The sequence below is a fragment of the Euprymna scolopes genome, chromosome 6 (assembly GCF_053919585.1).
Source record: "Euprymna scolopes isolate OS-2025 chromosome 6, ASM5391958v1, whole genome shotgun sequence".
Classification (NCBI taxonomy): Eukaryota; Metazoa; Mollusca; class Cephalopoda; order Sepiida; family Sepiolidae; genus Euprymna; species Euprymna scolopes.
The window spans coordinates 138,116,514-138,132,589 of record NC_136487.1 but is presented as its reverse complement, the minus strand read 5'-3'; the positions used below and the strand labels follow the sequence as shown (position 1 = coordinate 138,132,589).

The 16,076-nt window shown below is 34.3% G+C and overlaps 1 protein-coding gene across 3 annotated transcripts in view; it reads left to right on the top strand.

The window, feature by feature from the left end:
* Window positions 1-16,076, top strand: part of LOC145277987 (uncharacterized) — a 595,242-nt gene that overhangs the window by 552,597 nt on the left and 26,569 nt on the right. For all 3 annotated transcript variants that reach the window (XM_080130127.1, XM_080130128.1, XM_080130129.1), the window contains exons 13-15: window positions 1,809-1,970; window positions 2,996-3,140; window positions 14,533-14,706. In XM_080130127.1, coding sequence (XP_079986253.1) covers window positions 1,809-1,970; window positions 2,996-3,140; window positions 14,533-14,706 — 481 coding nt within the window. The remainder of the gene's footprint in view (window positions 1-1,808; window positions 1,971-2,995; window positions 3,141-14,532; window positions 14,707-16,076) is intronic.

The window sequence follows — 16,076 nt, the reverse complement described above, 5'->3', positions numbered from 1 at the left end:
TTCTTAAGGCAGTTCTCTATGAAAACTGAAGCTAAGACTCCAAACGATTCATGATAGAGGGTAGAGGTGACTTTGTTTCATCAAAAAAAAAAAAAACTTCCTGTCGCCTCCCCCACACATAAATACTTGGTGTCTTTCTCTTAATTTTTACTTTCTTGTTTATCAAATGTTGATATTTCACAGTATGAAACATTTTTCAAACTATTTTAAATACATTTTTATTATCATCTGAGTTGGTTTTAGTAGTTGTTTGTCATGCTGTCCTCTCTCCACATACACCCAAATATATACATAGAGGGAATAGCTCCCCTAACCCCAGCTAGTAAATTTATTTTAACCAACAGAACCGATGGAAATTCCACGATAGTTGAAAATATTTAAAACACATAAATAAAATAACGACGAATTTAAAACAATTTTTTAGCAAATTCTTTTTTAAACTTTTTAAGCTAAAAATAATTGATTTAAAAAATTTAGATTTTTTTTAATAAAAATTCAACACACATTAAATTGTTTTTTTTTTTTTTTCTGAATAATTTTTTTATATAAATTATAAAGGAAAAGATGTCAATTCACTTCCACATTTTTAAAAAATTTTCACTATAATAAAAAACCTATAATAAAAAACTATAATAAAAAATTATAACAAAAAAAACTATAATAAAAAACTATGATAAAAAACTATGATAAAAAACTATAAAAAAACTATAAAAAAACTATAATAAAAAACTATAATAAAAAAAAACTATAAAAAAAAAACTATAAAAAAAAACTATAATAAAAAAACTATAATAAAAAAACTATAATAAAAAAACTATAATAAAAAAACTATAATAAAAAAACTATAATAAAAAACTATAATAAAAAAAACTATAAAAAACTATAGAAAGAGAGGCAATTTGTTTGTCATTAATTAATGTTTGCAATGATGATGGTTTTTTGTGACACTGGACATATGGACTGTTAAGTTTTGAGATATTCTGTTGAAGAAAGATGGCGGCGTAGTTCAGATCAGTAACCAAGATGGCGGCTTAGTTCAGATCAGTAACCAAGATGTTGGCGAAGAATTAAATGCGGTCCATGACATAGCAAATGGTGAACTGATTGAATCCAAAATTCGACGATTTTTATAATAATTTTGCAATTGGTTGTTTAGCACAGGCGTTGGTTATAAAAATGATTGGCGAATCCATTCGTCTCATACCCCCATTAGGAGTCAAAAACATTTTACATGGACAAATAAATTAATAGATTTCAATTTTGCACCATTAGATATGTGAAGCTACGCATGTTCCCTTGACAATTGCTGACCCCAATGCTGTTTACCATGGTTTTATTCTCTTTTGTTCTGGTTGTCTAGCGATTGTCAAGGGCATGAACAGTGATTTACAAGTTTAAAAAACTGGAATAATGCAAACTCACAAGACAAAACACGATTCCAATAAATCATGTATAAACCAGTTGTGCTCTGGGTGTATGTAATGAATGACTAGTGTGTGTGATGAATGTCCATTGATAATTGTACTGTCAAGGCATCTTTGCTGTCCCTAAACTAACTCTGTCTCCTAAATTTATTGACTTAAAATCGGAAATCTTGTCTTGTATCTTAGTCATCACCAAAGAAAGTAGCAGTTACATCCTTTAATATTATAAATACAGATTAAATTTTTTCATGGTCGAAGTTTATTTCTCTGTAAGGTATATTCAAGTAAATCATATTAAATGTTGTAATTCTTAAATTACCTTCAACGTTATGAGATAACCATTCATAGTTGCACTGAGTAAATCTTTTGTAAATTCTTTGGCAGTTGGAGATCCAGGAACAAATAAATGAACAGCAAAAACAGAAGCTGTTTGAATTGCAAAAGCAGCAGCTAGCAGAAGCAGCAGATGAGAAGCGGCTACTGGAGGAGCAGCGGTTACTGAATCTGCAATACAAATATGAATTATTGAATGAGAAGCAGAAAATGGTTAGTTTTAAATCTACTATGCAATTCATAGTTGTTTGCTGAGCTTTGTTTTGTCTGTGTTACCTTCAAAATCTTTGAAGTTTTTTTAAATAAGACATAAATGAAATCTGTAAAGACTGATTTTCTCTTTAGATTTTTAATGCAATATTCATTTTATCTCACATATAAAATTAAGTCAGTCGGATATTCCAAGTTAGACCTAAATAGCAGTGCGTCTCACAAATCAATATTTGATTTTGCCTAGCCAATTTTTATTTAATATTGTTGTACCATGCATTTTTCAATAATAAAACATACTTCATTTTAATTTCTTTCAGAAAAGATATTATCCAACTAAAAATATTTTTCAGATAGAAGCCATCATTGTTTTCTGTGGCAAATTTTAATTGTAATAGATGCCATCTTTTTTATCAGTAGCAAATGTAGCTATATGTAACTTAATAAAGTTAATTTCATCTGTCTGTACACGTGTCTGAAGCCTATGTATGCACAAACAGCCGAACCTAGAAAGCTAAAATTGGCTTTGTATTTGTGTATATATATATGTGCACAAAACTTTTAGAAAATTCAAATTCAAATTAAGAACAAAAAATACTCATTGTAAGGTAAGTTTCATGAATAAATATTTATATATATATATATATATATATATATATATATATATCAGCAAACAAAAATTAAAAAAAAAATTTTTGTATAATTTTTCCTTTAAATGATTTTTCTTTTGCTCAAATCAAGATGAATATTTATTTTTATTTTTATAATAAACTAATGATAGCAAATAAATGTTGGATACTGTGATTTCATTGGCTCAGCATTTTAGCACTTTTAAACATTTTACATAAACTGCACAGTCTTTATTCTGCATTATTAACAAAAGATTACCTAATTTGAAAAAATGCACTTGGAGAAGGTTGAAGATTACATCAGTTGATATTCCATGAAAATAATGAAGTCGAGTAATTCTGAATAATCCAAATAAATTTTAAATATTCTTCAAGTAAATTCGTTTATAATTTGAACAGGAAGCAAAAGAAGAGCAATTAAAACAATTGGCTGCAACAATCGATCAAGCCAGAGAAGAAGCCATATTGGATAAGAAACTTAAACGAATCCAGTATCTTGAAAAAAATGGACATGATACATCTCGACTGCAAGCGGATTTAGCAGGTAAGTAGATTACACACACTCTACCATATATTCAGGACAGGTGATCGACTGAGCTCCCATCCTTTGTACCCCTTATGTAAAACATTTACAGCAAGAGCTTATCTAGCTACAACCACAGCAAAGAAATTTCCTTTGTCTTAACCTTTACCATAAACCAAATGAAGCTTCCATGAACAAAGTTTCTTTTCTAAAGGATACTATCTGTGGAACAAGATACCACACGACTGTTTCCCAACTGACTACAACATGGTCATCTTCAAGTTTAATGTGATCAAATACTCCTCTTAGATAATCTTCTGCTCATCACACCCATTGTTTTCAGTCTTCTCATGGGGGTGATCATTGTCCGATTGACAATCTTTTTCATAATTATCCTTGAGTGGCCACCGGGTTTTGATTAATTGTGATCCACTAGTAAAAAAAAAATTTAAAAAAAACGCACACAGATAAACAAACACACACATGCATACACACACACATATATATATATATGTGTGTGTGTGTGTGTGTGTGCACTTATTGAATGTCGTAGCAAAATTCAACAACACTGTACACTTATTAACCCTTATCCTCGAGTGGCCTCCAGGCCTTGATAAGTGGTGACTCCTTTGTTAAAAAAAAAAAAAAAGTATGGTGAAATCTTGGATGTACAAGATCGCCACTGGGTCACTGGGCTTCCTTATATCTTCAAGCAAGACTTCACTCTTGCTCACAAGGTCAAGCTGACCCAGATGTGGGTGCTCAACAATGTTCCTCACTATTGGTTGCCAGACTTGTGATTGTCCTCCTTATCCAAATGAAACACTCTTGATTATTTCTTCTAGGGCATAATAAAGTCCAAAACCAACAAGCAAACCACATCATGATTGACTCTGAAGGCTGCCATCATGGGTGAGTTCACTGCTATATGGTCACCAAAGCGTGTGACTCATTTTGTACCTGCATTAAGATGGTCATCTACATGAGGAGTGATGACATTGAAAAATAATGTAGCGATGTAACTGTTGTTAAAATAAATTGTTGGATTTTTGCATACATAATTTTTTATTTTCTTTTTGTCAAATTTAAAATAAATAAAGAAACATTTAAAAAATGCTCTTTTAAACGACAACACATAGATCTTTACGAATGATTGAAGAATTCAAAAGGAGTAGATGTTCCAAAAATAATACCTGCTATTTTTATTGTTCCGCACAAATGAATCAAAGAGGATTGCAAATTATATTGTTATGATAACTGAACTTATGCATTCATGACCTGAATGTTTCATCTCTCAGTTCAGATATTGACAATATGAGACTAAGAAAGCAACACCAGCCATGGATGTGTTTCAGAAGCAGAGATGCATGATTGAATTCCTGGCAAAAATGCATTGAAAATAGTGGTGACTATGTAGAAAAATTCTCATGCACAAGAGGTTGCTTGTTTTAATAGTGCCACTCCTGATTTTGTTGCTCTTTAACGTTTTTAGCTAAAAACAATAGAAGGCTTTATTTTTGGAACAACCATTGTATGTATATATATATATATATATACTAGTAGGCCGTATGGCATTGCCTGATCCCAAGATAAAGTTAAATATTTATTATTATAGAAACAATTCTCTGTGGATTATTATATTGAACCTAATATATTTATCATGAGATCAAAGCTAAAATATATGACTTGCGTGCCATCAGCTGGAATCGAAACTTAAGCATATAGTTTTCCACCCTTATTCCTTAGCCTCTGAGCCACACCCATATATATATATATATATATATATATATATATATAGTGCATAGGTTGGAACAATAAAATTATTGCCCTAGAAAAGACGGCATAGTTCTATTTCCATCTGATAAAAACTGGTTTTCATTTTTTGTTGCAGACCATCCACTAGTTGGCCAATTGTGTACAAATTCCAAGAGCGACAGAAGTTTTCTATCATGTCTGAATGTGACACAATGTTCAACAAGCGAGATTGAAGATGCACTGCTGTACAACTCATGCTCTCTTCCAATCCAAGTTATGACAACAGGACCATTGCCAGCATCCTCAAAATGCATCGCTGGATTGCCATGAATAACAGGGATGTGCCCAGGATGAGGAAAACGAATTTTCCGGCCATGGTTATGGTCTTTGGTGTGGTTTCAAGTGATGGCCACATCATGCCACTTCACATCTTCGAAGTTGCCTAGAAATTCAACACCAAAGTATATCTGGATGTGCTGAAGAGCGTGGTGATCCTCGGGTGCAATCAGATGGCCGCTGGCAGACCCTGGGTGTTGCAACAGGACTCAGTGCTGGCTCACAAGTTCAAAGAGATGCAAGCTTGGCTTCAGAAGGAGTGCTATAGCATTGTACTCTTCTCTCACTGCCCCCTCCTCCTCCCCTGACCTAAACTTGCTGGACTACTTCATTTGGTCATATGTTGAGAACATCACCAACATGACTTCTTATAACACCAAAGCCAGCTTGATTGCTGTAATCCACCAAATATTTGCCAAACTCCTGCCAGCGCTTGTGGAAAAGGCATGCATCCAATTCCAAATCGTATCGAGGTGGTGATTGAGACTGAAGGCGGCTACATTGAAAAGATGTCAGTTTTACTACATAATCAAGTTACCTGAATTGATTTTTTCAATGAAAGTTTTAAAATAAAGCTGTAGTGTTTTTTCTGTAGAGCAACAACTTTATCATTCGTTCCACCCTGTAAGTTCACCTGTTATCCCCTTTTTTAAAAATGGACTTGCCCGATCGTCAAAGACAAGCAAGGACATCCGACAGTGTTGTATAATTGTATAGATATATAATCAACTACCTTTAGCTGGAATCAAAAGTTTGCTCAATTCAAGAACGGGCACTATCAGATCAAGCTATCTGAAGATATTGGCTTCCTGAGACGAAATGCACCTAACATTGATGCTCTTTTGTTTTTCTACTTCCTTTTGCAAAACTTAATTATGTTCTGCAAAAACGAAAACAACAACCCACCTTTTCCCCTTTTTCCTTCTTCCCCTTTCCTTTTCTATCTTCCCCACTTCCTGACTATTTTCCTAACTTTAAATGTTCCAAACATTAATAATGTAAACCCTGTCCCATTGCAAAACTCATTCATGTTCTGCAAGGCAGGGAACAAAAACGATAAAATCCACTATACAACAAATAAACCAAACACTACAAACTAGCGATTGAAGATAAAAAGAGCTTGAAGAATAAAAACGTTCTACAAAATAACTGGATGCAACATGAATACTATTTCCAAAATAACTGAATCCGGGATTAAATAACCCAAAAAAGGGCTGATAGGCCATAAAACAACCAAACCAAACTCTACAAATAAATAATTGAAGATATAAAAAACTTGAAGCATAAAAACTTTTTCCAAAATAACTGGATTTGGCATTAAATAACCCGAAAAGAGTTGATATACCGTAAAACAAAACAACCAAATCAATTCAAGAAAGGGAGCATGTTTAAGTCATTCTCAGACAGACAATTTTTTTTTGTATCACAGTTCTTTAGTGCAACTACACAATCAACTGCTGAGATTAAAATCAATTGTCTAGATGACAGTCGACACTTCAAGAAGTTTGACATCATCATTGACATCATCAAGACTCTTTCAGTCCACCAACTCCCCTTGATGACCAAACATGTGGCCAAATTTGTACTTTAATCAAACCACGGACACCTTTCAAAATCGTCTCGCCTATAACAGCTCAAATATGGTTTTTACCGCATAATGTTGGTATCTACTTCCTTCACACTGGAGGAGGATGCGGCACAAGATCAGAAAGTGAAGTCAATGCCCCTAAAGGAGGAGCATACTGGCCATTTAAAAATTACCTGGGCAGTCCTGTCAGCATTCCCTGGTAGGAGCACATCAGGCAGTAACCATTAAACTTACTTCCCTCCCAACCCCCAAAGCCAGAAATGTGGACCTCCTAGGACTACACAAGATGTTTAGCCCAACAGAGAACAGGTCATTTAAAAGATGGCCCATACTTTGTTGGCTTTGGAGCCTGAGTAATAACAAAGGACTAAATTATGTGACAAAAGAAATTATTTTGGTGAAACAAATTGAATTTGATAATTCTAAAAACAATGAGGGAGGGGAGGGTGATCCTAAATATTTCACTGTAGCTAAACATCTTTATACCTGAAGTCATCAGTTTAGACAATGTTAAATGTATCCTCTTTCTCACAAAAGAGACATTGTTAATCTATCTTTACTCTCTCCATGTAAGGTGCTCGACTGAGCTTCAATCTCTGGTTTCGCCTTGAAGACATTCACAGGAAGAACTCATCCTCTATGACAACTGCAAAGAACTTTTTCTTCCTCTGTTTGCTTAACATCAAACAGAATTTTCATGAACAGAGTTTCTTTCCAAAAACTCCCAATCTCTGAAACATTCGCATAGGAGTGCTTCCTAGTGGACTACAACACGGTTGTTATTAAATTCCATGTCAATAAATATTTATCATTAACCGTCTTTATAAGTCATCAAATTTTGTTCAGTTCATTAATTTTCAATCCTTTCATAATATTTGCATCATTCAGCTGATAATCTACCCTTCTCATTATGGTGTACTTTAACCTTGTGGCATACATGCAGAAAACTATTGCAATTGTTACAGAAATATTAAAGTTCGTAGATTGTATTCATATCTTCGTTGCTGGTTTTACTTAACGAAATGAATTGGAGCTTAAAAATTGATTTAAAAACCTCCAAATTAATAGAAGATCCTGAAATTTATGCATTGAGAAAATTGTTTTCTTTTTATCATTAAGATCATTAAATTCCACTTTTAAAAACTCTTGAGCCATTCGTAGATGATAATATTTGATATAGTTATGATCGTTTTGAATTGGAAGCCATGTTTAATTTCAGAAGAGTTTCCTATGGGTAGCTAATCTGCATAAGTCCTGGAGATGAAAAAGAGTTTTTGAAGGGGAGCTAATCTGTATTGACTGGTACATCTACTTAAGTCTCCAAGAAGCTAAAGCAATGAGGAGACCCATCCTTACTCAATAAAAATTGTGTGAGCCATCCAATGTATGCAAGCATGTAAAACAAACATGATGATGATGATGATGATGATGTAGTAGTAACAGTAGTAGTATTTGTGTAGATGGTGTTGGCATTTTTTAACTGTTATCTCCAAAATGAAGATAGTTTGAACTTTTTATCATTGGCAGCAATTGCCAATTTGGAGGAAGATAAAAACTGTGTTGGAATTGACATTTTCATTTTTGACATCCTTATCAAATGAAACTTCCTGAAATCTGCTCTGGTTAAATCTTAGAATTTACTGCCACAGACGTAATGATTTCTAGAGGAAAACAAATCGATAAATAGACAAATCTGCAGATTTCTACATTGATTTTAATGATTCCTTCTATCGAACGTCCAATTCTTTCGGACTCATATTTGTTGTCTTCCTCTTATGTATAGCTTGCCTAAAACTAAATATAGCACACACGCTGAAATATAATAAATTAACAAAAATACTCATCTTGGGATGGGTTCACTATGCTGAAACAACCATGGCATGCCAAAAAAAAAAAAAAAAACATGAATTGCTGATATATTTCAGACCCACTATGTGCATACTCCTAGTTCATAAAATACTCAAAGTGATCAGCGTGGTTGTGGCCCTTTGTCCCTTTAAGAATCATGTGGATTAGCCAAAAAGTATATTAAGTCTCTGCTCCCTCAAAGATTTCTGGTATTATCAGATCAGGCAGTCTGAAGATACCTACTTTCTGAGCCCAAAATGTACTAAATATTGATGTGATTGATTTTTTGCAAAACTCAATCCTGTTCTACTTTGCCCCCCCCCCCAAAAAAAAAAAATTTTACTCTACAAAACAACCAAACCAAACACTATAAATAAATATTTTAAGATATATAAAAAAAAAAAATTTTTAATATAAAAACTTTTACCAAAATGACTGGATTCGACATTAAATAATCCGAAAATGGTTGATATGCCATAAAACAACCAAACCGTGGAAGACCACATGAACTAGCCTATATAAACTGAAGCTGCTTCTTTTTTCTATGACTACTCTTATGTAGGTCAATAGTTGATTGCATTATAACACAAGTTCCAGATGGCACAAACAAAGTCTTCGCCCTATGACTGAAAACATCTGTTGGGAACCTGCTAACAGAACATTTCTTTACATAAGATAAGTGGGATTATTTGGACTACTGTTCTCATCCTGAGTGTTATTTTTACAACGTTTTGGCCGATATAACGTTTGACCTTATTCAGGCGTATCTTGTTGAACTCAGGAATCTGCATGGAATTTCTTAAAAGACCCTTGGTGTAACGGATAAAGTACTAATTGAAATTTAGTGACATTCTTCTGAATGTTGAAGGTTCAATCCTCAGTGCAAGCAATATCAATAATACAATTACAAGTTATTTAAGACTTCTATGCAGCCATGGCTGATGGAATGAGAGCATGCTATTCCCATGGATTAAATAAAGGGTTTCATTTGAAATTCTGTGCAGATTTTTGAGTTTGACAGAAAGATTTCTGAATTCAACCAGATACAACTGAAGAAAGTCGAAGGTTACATCAGCCAAAAAGTTGTGAAGCCATCACTGAAGGTGAGAACAGTAGTCCAAATAATACAAATTATCAATCCTAATGTCAGGACTTCAGATAGATAAGAAAAGTTGTACAAATGTACGTGGGTAGAATATTTATTTCTGTACATTCACCTTTTACGGTTTTATTAATTAAGTAAAATTGTTCTATTAACATACATGGTTCTTGTTCCTTTTCTTTGAAAGCTGTCGCTCCAATCCAATTTTCAGCATTTATCTTTGAGTAAAATTCCCCACACAGTTAAATGGGTCGTACGGCTGATGTCTGTAAAACAAGAACATAAGTCAGTCACGAGACTGCATAAGGATTGACCAAAGTCTTATCTGGGCTTTAAATTTCCATATTGCATGAAATATTCTCGAACTTATATGCCATGGAAATGTTGATAAATCCTAAATTATTTTTCTGATCAGATTGAAATTTTATTCTTATCCAGAATTCCCTCTGTATTAAAAAAACGAAAATAAAGAAAAATCTGTATGATGTACATACCTGTGTTGAAACGAAAATATCATATTCCAAAACTCACATAAATTGATCAAGTAGTTTTATTTTTAAATAAGAAAATTAAATCTTATGAGTATCCGAGGAGTGACTGTCTGGCATGCTATTTTGAAAAAAAAATCTCAAGAAACAAGAGAGGTAACTCAACAATAATACTCACTAGATTTATATTGTAATATATATAGATTTTTGTTAATCACTTAAAAATGATTTTCTTTATAAAAATAAAACTACCTGATCAATTTACTTCATTTTTGGAATATGGTATTTTCGTTTCATCATTATTGTTTTTAATATGGGGAAATTCCAGACATGAACCAAAACCAAACTTTGCACCATGGATACTATTATCAAAGAGAATTTGTTCCATACAGCAAATTTTGACACAATCAGAATTTTTCAACATTCTGAAAAGACCAAAAGGCTACTGTCATATAAGGACTTCATAGGCTACAATATAGGTCAAATAGTGAGTCTCTACAATATAGGTCAAATAGCGAGTCTTTACAATATAGGTCAAATAGTGAGTCTCTACAATATAGGTCAAATAGTGAGTCTCTACAATATAGGTCAAATAGTGAGTCTCTACAATAAGCAAAATCAGCAAAGTTATCACAAAATGACTTTTCCATGACCGTGACCTTTGATTGTGATATCCAAAATTAAATCAGTTCTAAGTTTGACCTTAACTGATATTTTGATCAAGTTTGGTAATGATTAGTCAAGCGATGTGAATACTAGGCTGTACACAACCAAATAAACAGCTCAACTGCAAACATAACTTCCTTGGTGCAGGTAATTTGTGGTGTAGTACCTGGTCTTTGAAGGACCATTTTGGAGGATGATAGCATTAGATTTTGTCAATATTTAATATATATATTGGGTAGAAATGTTATGTTTTAACGAAGAAAGAAAATGAAGTATAATATATACAGACATGCATGCATAATAAAATGGAAATAATTAAGGCATTGAAAGAATAAAAGGGTCACCGGTTAACAATTGCTAACTAAAACATAAACAGAGTTTTGTAAATGAAAAATTGAGAAAAACAAAATTTTACAACAAAACATTTTTATACAAAAGAGATAATATAAAAGTTATTTTCAATAATGAAAAATGTCCATTTATGCAAACTTGTGTTTGGTGAATGAGGTTTAGTTAATAGTCACGAGTCCATGTGTTCTTGATGTGAATAATATGCATATGTAGATGGACGATGAGGGGAGGTTTTGTCATGATTTTGCCAATGCTTATGACCTCACTCAGATTGTTCATGAGCCCACTCGTGTGCCCGATACTACAGGTCAATAGACCTTTTTCTCTCAACTTCCCCTGAGCTATGTTCATGTTCCGTTCTTTCTCATCTAGGATCATCCGACCACTCCGTCGTATCAGTTAAGATAAAAATGAAATATAATAAGTCCCCAGACGTACCCCTCCACCGTACTGTATACCGATACTCCATGGCTGACTGGGATAACTTCCGTACATTTATATCTGATCTACCTCTGCATTCCATGTTTAAAAATGATGTGTCCTCTATAGTATCAGACCTGACCGAATGGTTAATTGTAGGCATAGACCGATTCATACCATCTAAAAAATCGCCAACAAAAACCTAACAGTCAGCCATGGTTCTCCCCAGAATGTGCTGCTGCCATCGCGCACAGAAATCACTTTTTCCATAGCTACCAACGTAATAGATGCACTGAGACTAAAGCTGCTTTCAGGAACGCCAGCAACCACTGTAAAAGAGTAATAAAAAAATGCAAGAGAGCTATATGCCCAGTCTGTTAAATCCAAAGTAGCTGATCAGTGGCTTGGTTCCCACCAGTTTTGGCAAATAACAAATAGGATCCTGAACAGAAGTGTGCGTTCTATCCCAACCATTATCAATGGACCAGAGGTCATCTCCTCAGCTCCAGACAAGGCCAAACTATTTGCCAAAAACTTTGCAGCTAATTCTACCCTATGCAACGAAGGCCATCAACTCACCATATTTCCTCCTATAACACAGAACACGCTAGGTAACATACAAATATCTGTGCATGAGGTCGCCAAGCTAATCAAGAACCTTGATTCCAGTAAAGCTACTGGCCCTGACGGCATCCCAATTATAGTGTTAAAAAAGCTTCAACCAGAACTTGCTCCCATACTTACGAAACTGTTTAAAAGTTGCCTTAAGGAGAAGTGCTTTCCAACACCTTGGAAAACCTCATCAGTATGCTCTGTATTTAAGAACTCGGGTGATAAGTCATCTCCCTCTCAGTACAAACCAATAAGTCTCCTGTGTGTTATAAGTTGCTGGAATCCATATTAAATAAAGAAATAGTCAACCACCTTAGCAGAAATAACCTTCTTAGTGACACGCAATATGGTTTCCGTTCTGCAAGATCTACCGCAGATGTGCTAACGGTTATATCTCATAGGATTAGTGAATCTCTTGACTAAGGCTTCCTTTCCAGGGCAATTGCTCTTGACATATCAAAGGCCTTCGACAAAGTATGGCATAAAGGCCTACTTCACAAGATCTCCAGCTACGGTATAACTGGAAATATTCTCTCTATCATTAAATCATTTCTCTCTGATAGGTTCATAAGAGTAGTGGTTGATGGACAAAAATCAGAGGCCTGCAGTATTAATGCTGGAGTCCCTCAAGGGTCCATCCTGGGCCCAACTCTCTTCCTGATCTACATCAATGATCTCCCTAAACACATACTTAAATCATTCGTTGACATCTATGCTGATGACACGACCATCTACAGCAGCACATCAAAGGCCATAAATGACAAAGCTCTCTCTGATTCTCTCTCCTCTGATCTCGAATGAGTGGTTCAGTGGGAGAAGACACGGCTGATTACCTTTAATGCATCTAAAATCAAACTCCTATCTTTACATCATCAACGCTCTGATCCCCATCTGGCATCAATTGAAATGGATGGCTCTTGTCTAGGAGAAGTCCCATGTTTTGACAAGCTTCTGGGCTTGACCTTCACTCCTGATCTGAAATGGAACACGTACATCAAGTCTGTTGCCAAGGTCGCTGGAAAGATGGTGGGATCCTTCTACTGCTCCAGAAGATATCTCACTACTGATGCAATTCTCTATCTATATAAAAGCCAAGTACGTCCAAGGATGGAATACTGCTGCCATATCTGGGCAGGAGCTGCTAAAAACAGCCTATCCTGCCTTGACAGAGTACAAAATAGTCTTCGTGGTTTAGTGGGGGATGCCCTTTTCTCTTCCCTGCAACCTTTCTCCCACAGAAGAGACGTTGCAAGCCTATCCTTGTTTTATCGTTATTTCCAGGGCAGGTGCTCGTGTGAACTCCAATCTCTGGTCCCCCCTCGCCAATCTTTTACAAAAAACACCCATCTAGCTTAATCCACTGTCAAAAACTTTCCCCACTCTTTATCTATGCCTAAATCAAAACGTAGATTCCATGAACAAAGCTTCTTTCTTAGAACTGCACGCCTGTGGAACTCTGTTCCGTCTGCCTGCTTCCCTCCTGACTACAACTTGGATGTCTTCAAGTCCAACGTAAACAAATTCCTGATGCACCGCCCCCTTAAGTAGACACTTTAAATATCCACACTAACATACTGTACTTACAATAACCCTTATTCCTGAGTGGCTTCCGGGCCTTGATAAAAAAAAAATATGTAAATAATATACATATGGGAGTATTTGGCAGTGTGGCATTGTGTATGTATGGTGATTTATCTTGTTCTCGTTAGTGCGTGTATAGCTGTGAGTAGCAATTTGTTTTTATTCACCGGGTTTTTTGCTAGTGTGTAGAAATATGTGTGCAAGATGGACAAGGCTAATATGTGAGTCATTGAAAATATTTTTTTGCCTTGCTTCTTGCAAAGATATGGGGTAGGGTTGTTGAGTGTATATTCTTGGAGCCATGAAAGTTTTTAAATGAGTTTTTAAGTTTATGTTGGTTTATTATTTTGACATAGACTTGTTATTTTGGGGGGTTGGGAACAAGACACATTCTTGTGAAAACTTACTTGCTTTTGAGAGTGAATAGGAAAGCGAATCCTAACAAAGTGGAGGAAGAAAGAGTGTAGCAATTAGAGCCATTTGTTTTTTTAGTGTTCGCAGGAATCATTTAGCATTCAGTTGCCACAAATTAAATCTCCAGAGAAATTAAATTAATTTTTCATTTGAATTATAAAATGTTTATATTGTCAAAACTGATTGATCAAGTTATCACTTGATGAGATATTGTTTTTTGTTTTGCTTCTTTTTTTTTTTTTTTTCTTGCAGCCACGTGCCAATCATTGTTAGGTGAACAGTCCAAAAAAGATATCTGGAATGCATCTTTAGCATCTGAAAACACAGCTTCTTCCCATCCGGATGAAACTGTGTCAAAAGCCAAGAAAGGAATACCCATTCAGTTACCTTATCAACCAAAGATAAGAGATGTTGCTTCCCAGACAGGTGAGAAAATGCTAATTATGAAATTTCTCTTGGCTTTGCTGATACTGAGATACAAAAGGTTATTTTATCTCACAAATTCTAAACAAATCCATCATTAGAATAAATAATAGACACAATTAAAACCAAGTACTATTTGATATTAGCAGAGAAATGCTGAAGATGTGCTAGTCGACAATTATTATGATTATTCAAGCCAAAAGTTTTTGTCGGCTAAAATATGTTTTAGAATAATTAAAAATATTTAGAATAAATATTTTGATAATTCTGAAAACAAATAATTATAATATTTAGAATAAATATTTATTTTCATTAATTTAGCAATGTAACTTTAAAATGTTATCATAACAATTTAGTTTACAACTTAGGATAATGACATGTAAGAACATCAGGTGATTATTTTAATAACGTATACTAATAACGTCATTTAGAGAAGGAGATGGTCTTTTTGAGATATGTGGAAATTAGTTGAGTCAGCTGGAGTCTTCAGATCGTGATGGTTCCGAGTAGAGGGTGTTAGAAATAGCGGTAGTCAGAAACAACATTGCAACTTTTCAAAGGGGAAAAAACTCTGAAATAAAAAAGTTGCCAGAAATAAAACCCTAACCTCTGTCATTTCTTTGGGAGAATTTCTATTATAGCATCCCGTCAAACAAGACCAAAGATGGACAAGATATGTTCTTGATTGGCAAGATGTAAAACCCCAGATAAGTGTTATTTGTTCTTTGTATTGTAAAAGTAAAAGATATTCATGTATATTTTTGTCCCATCATAAGCTGTAATTAAATGTGCATACACACACAACAAACTATTATAGATTAGATAATAGACGGTCATAGACGAACACACATATATACACTCATAACATAGATGACTATGACATGTACATATACACTCATACAATCTAACCTCCAGAAGTCACAGTTATATATATACAAAACAAATATAAATATATATATATAAATATATATATATATATAATCCTCCATCATGAACCACCACCAGTAACATCAAACAGAAATGTGACCGTATTCTATGACAAAGACATACAGGCAGGCAGATACATAAAAGACAAGGCTATCAAACCAGATATTGTTATATGGAACAAGCCTGAAAGAACTGCACTCATTGTCGATGTCACAGTCCCAAATGATTTTGGCCTTAACAGAGCTGAACGGGAAAAGATAACAAAATATCAAGACCTAAAAAATGATCTAAAAACGACATGGTCTCTGAAAGAAATAAACATTATACCGGTTGTGATAGGAGCAACTGGCTTAATAAAAAAGAATCTTCATAAATACTTAGAAGCAATCCCTGAAAGACGAAGCTGTAACGAAATACAGATAGCAACTATAAAGGGAACAGTATCT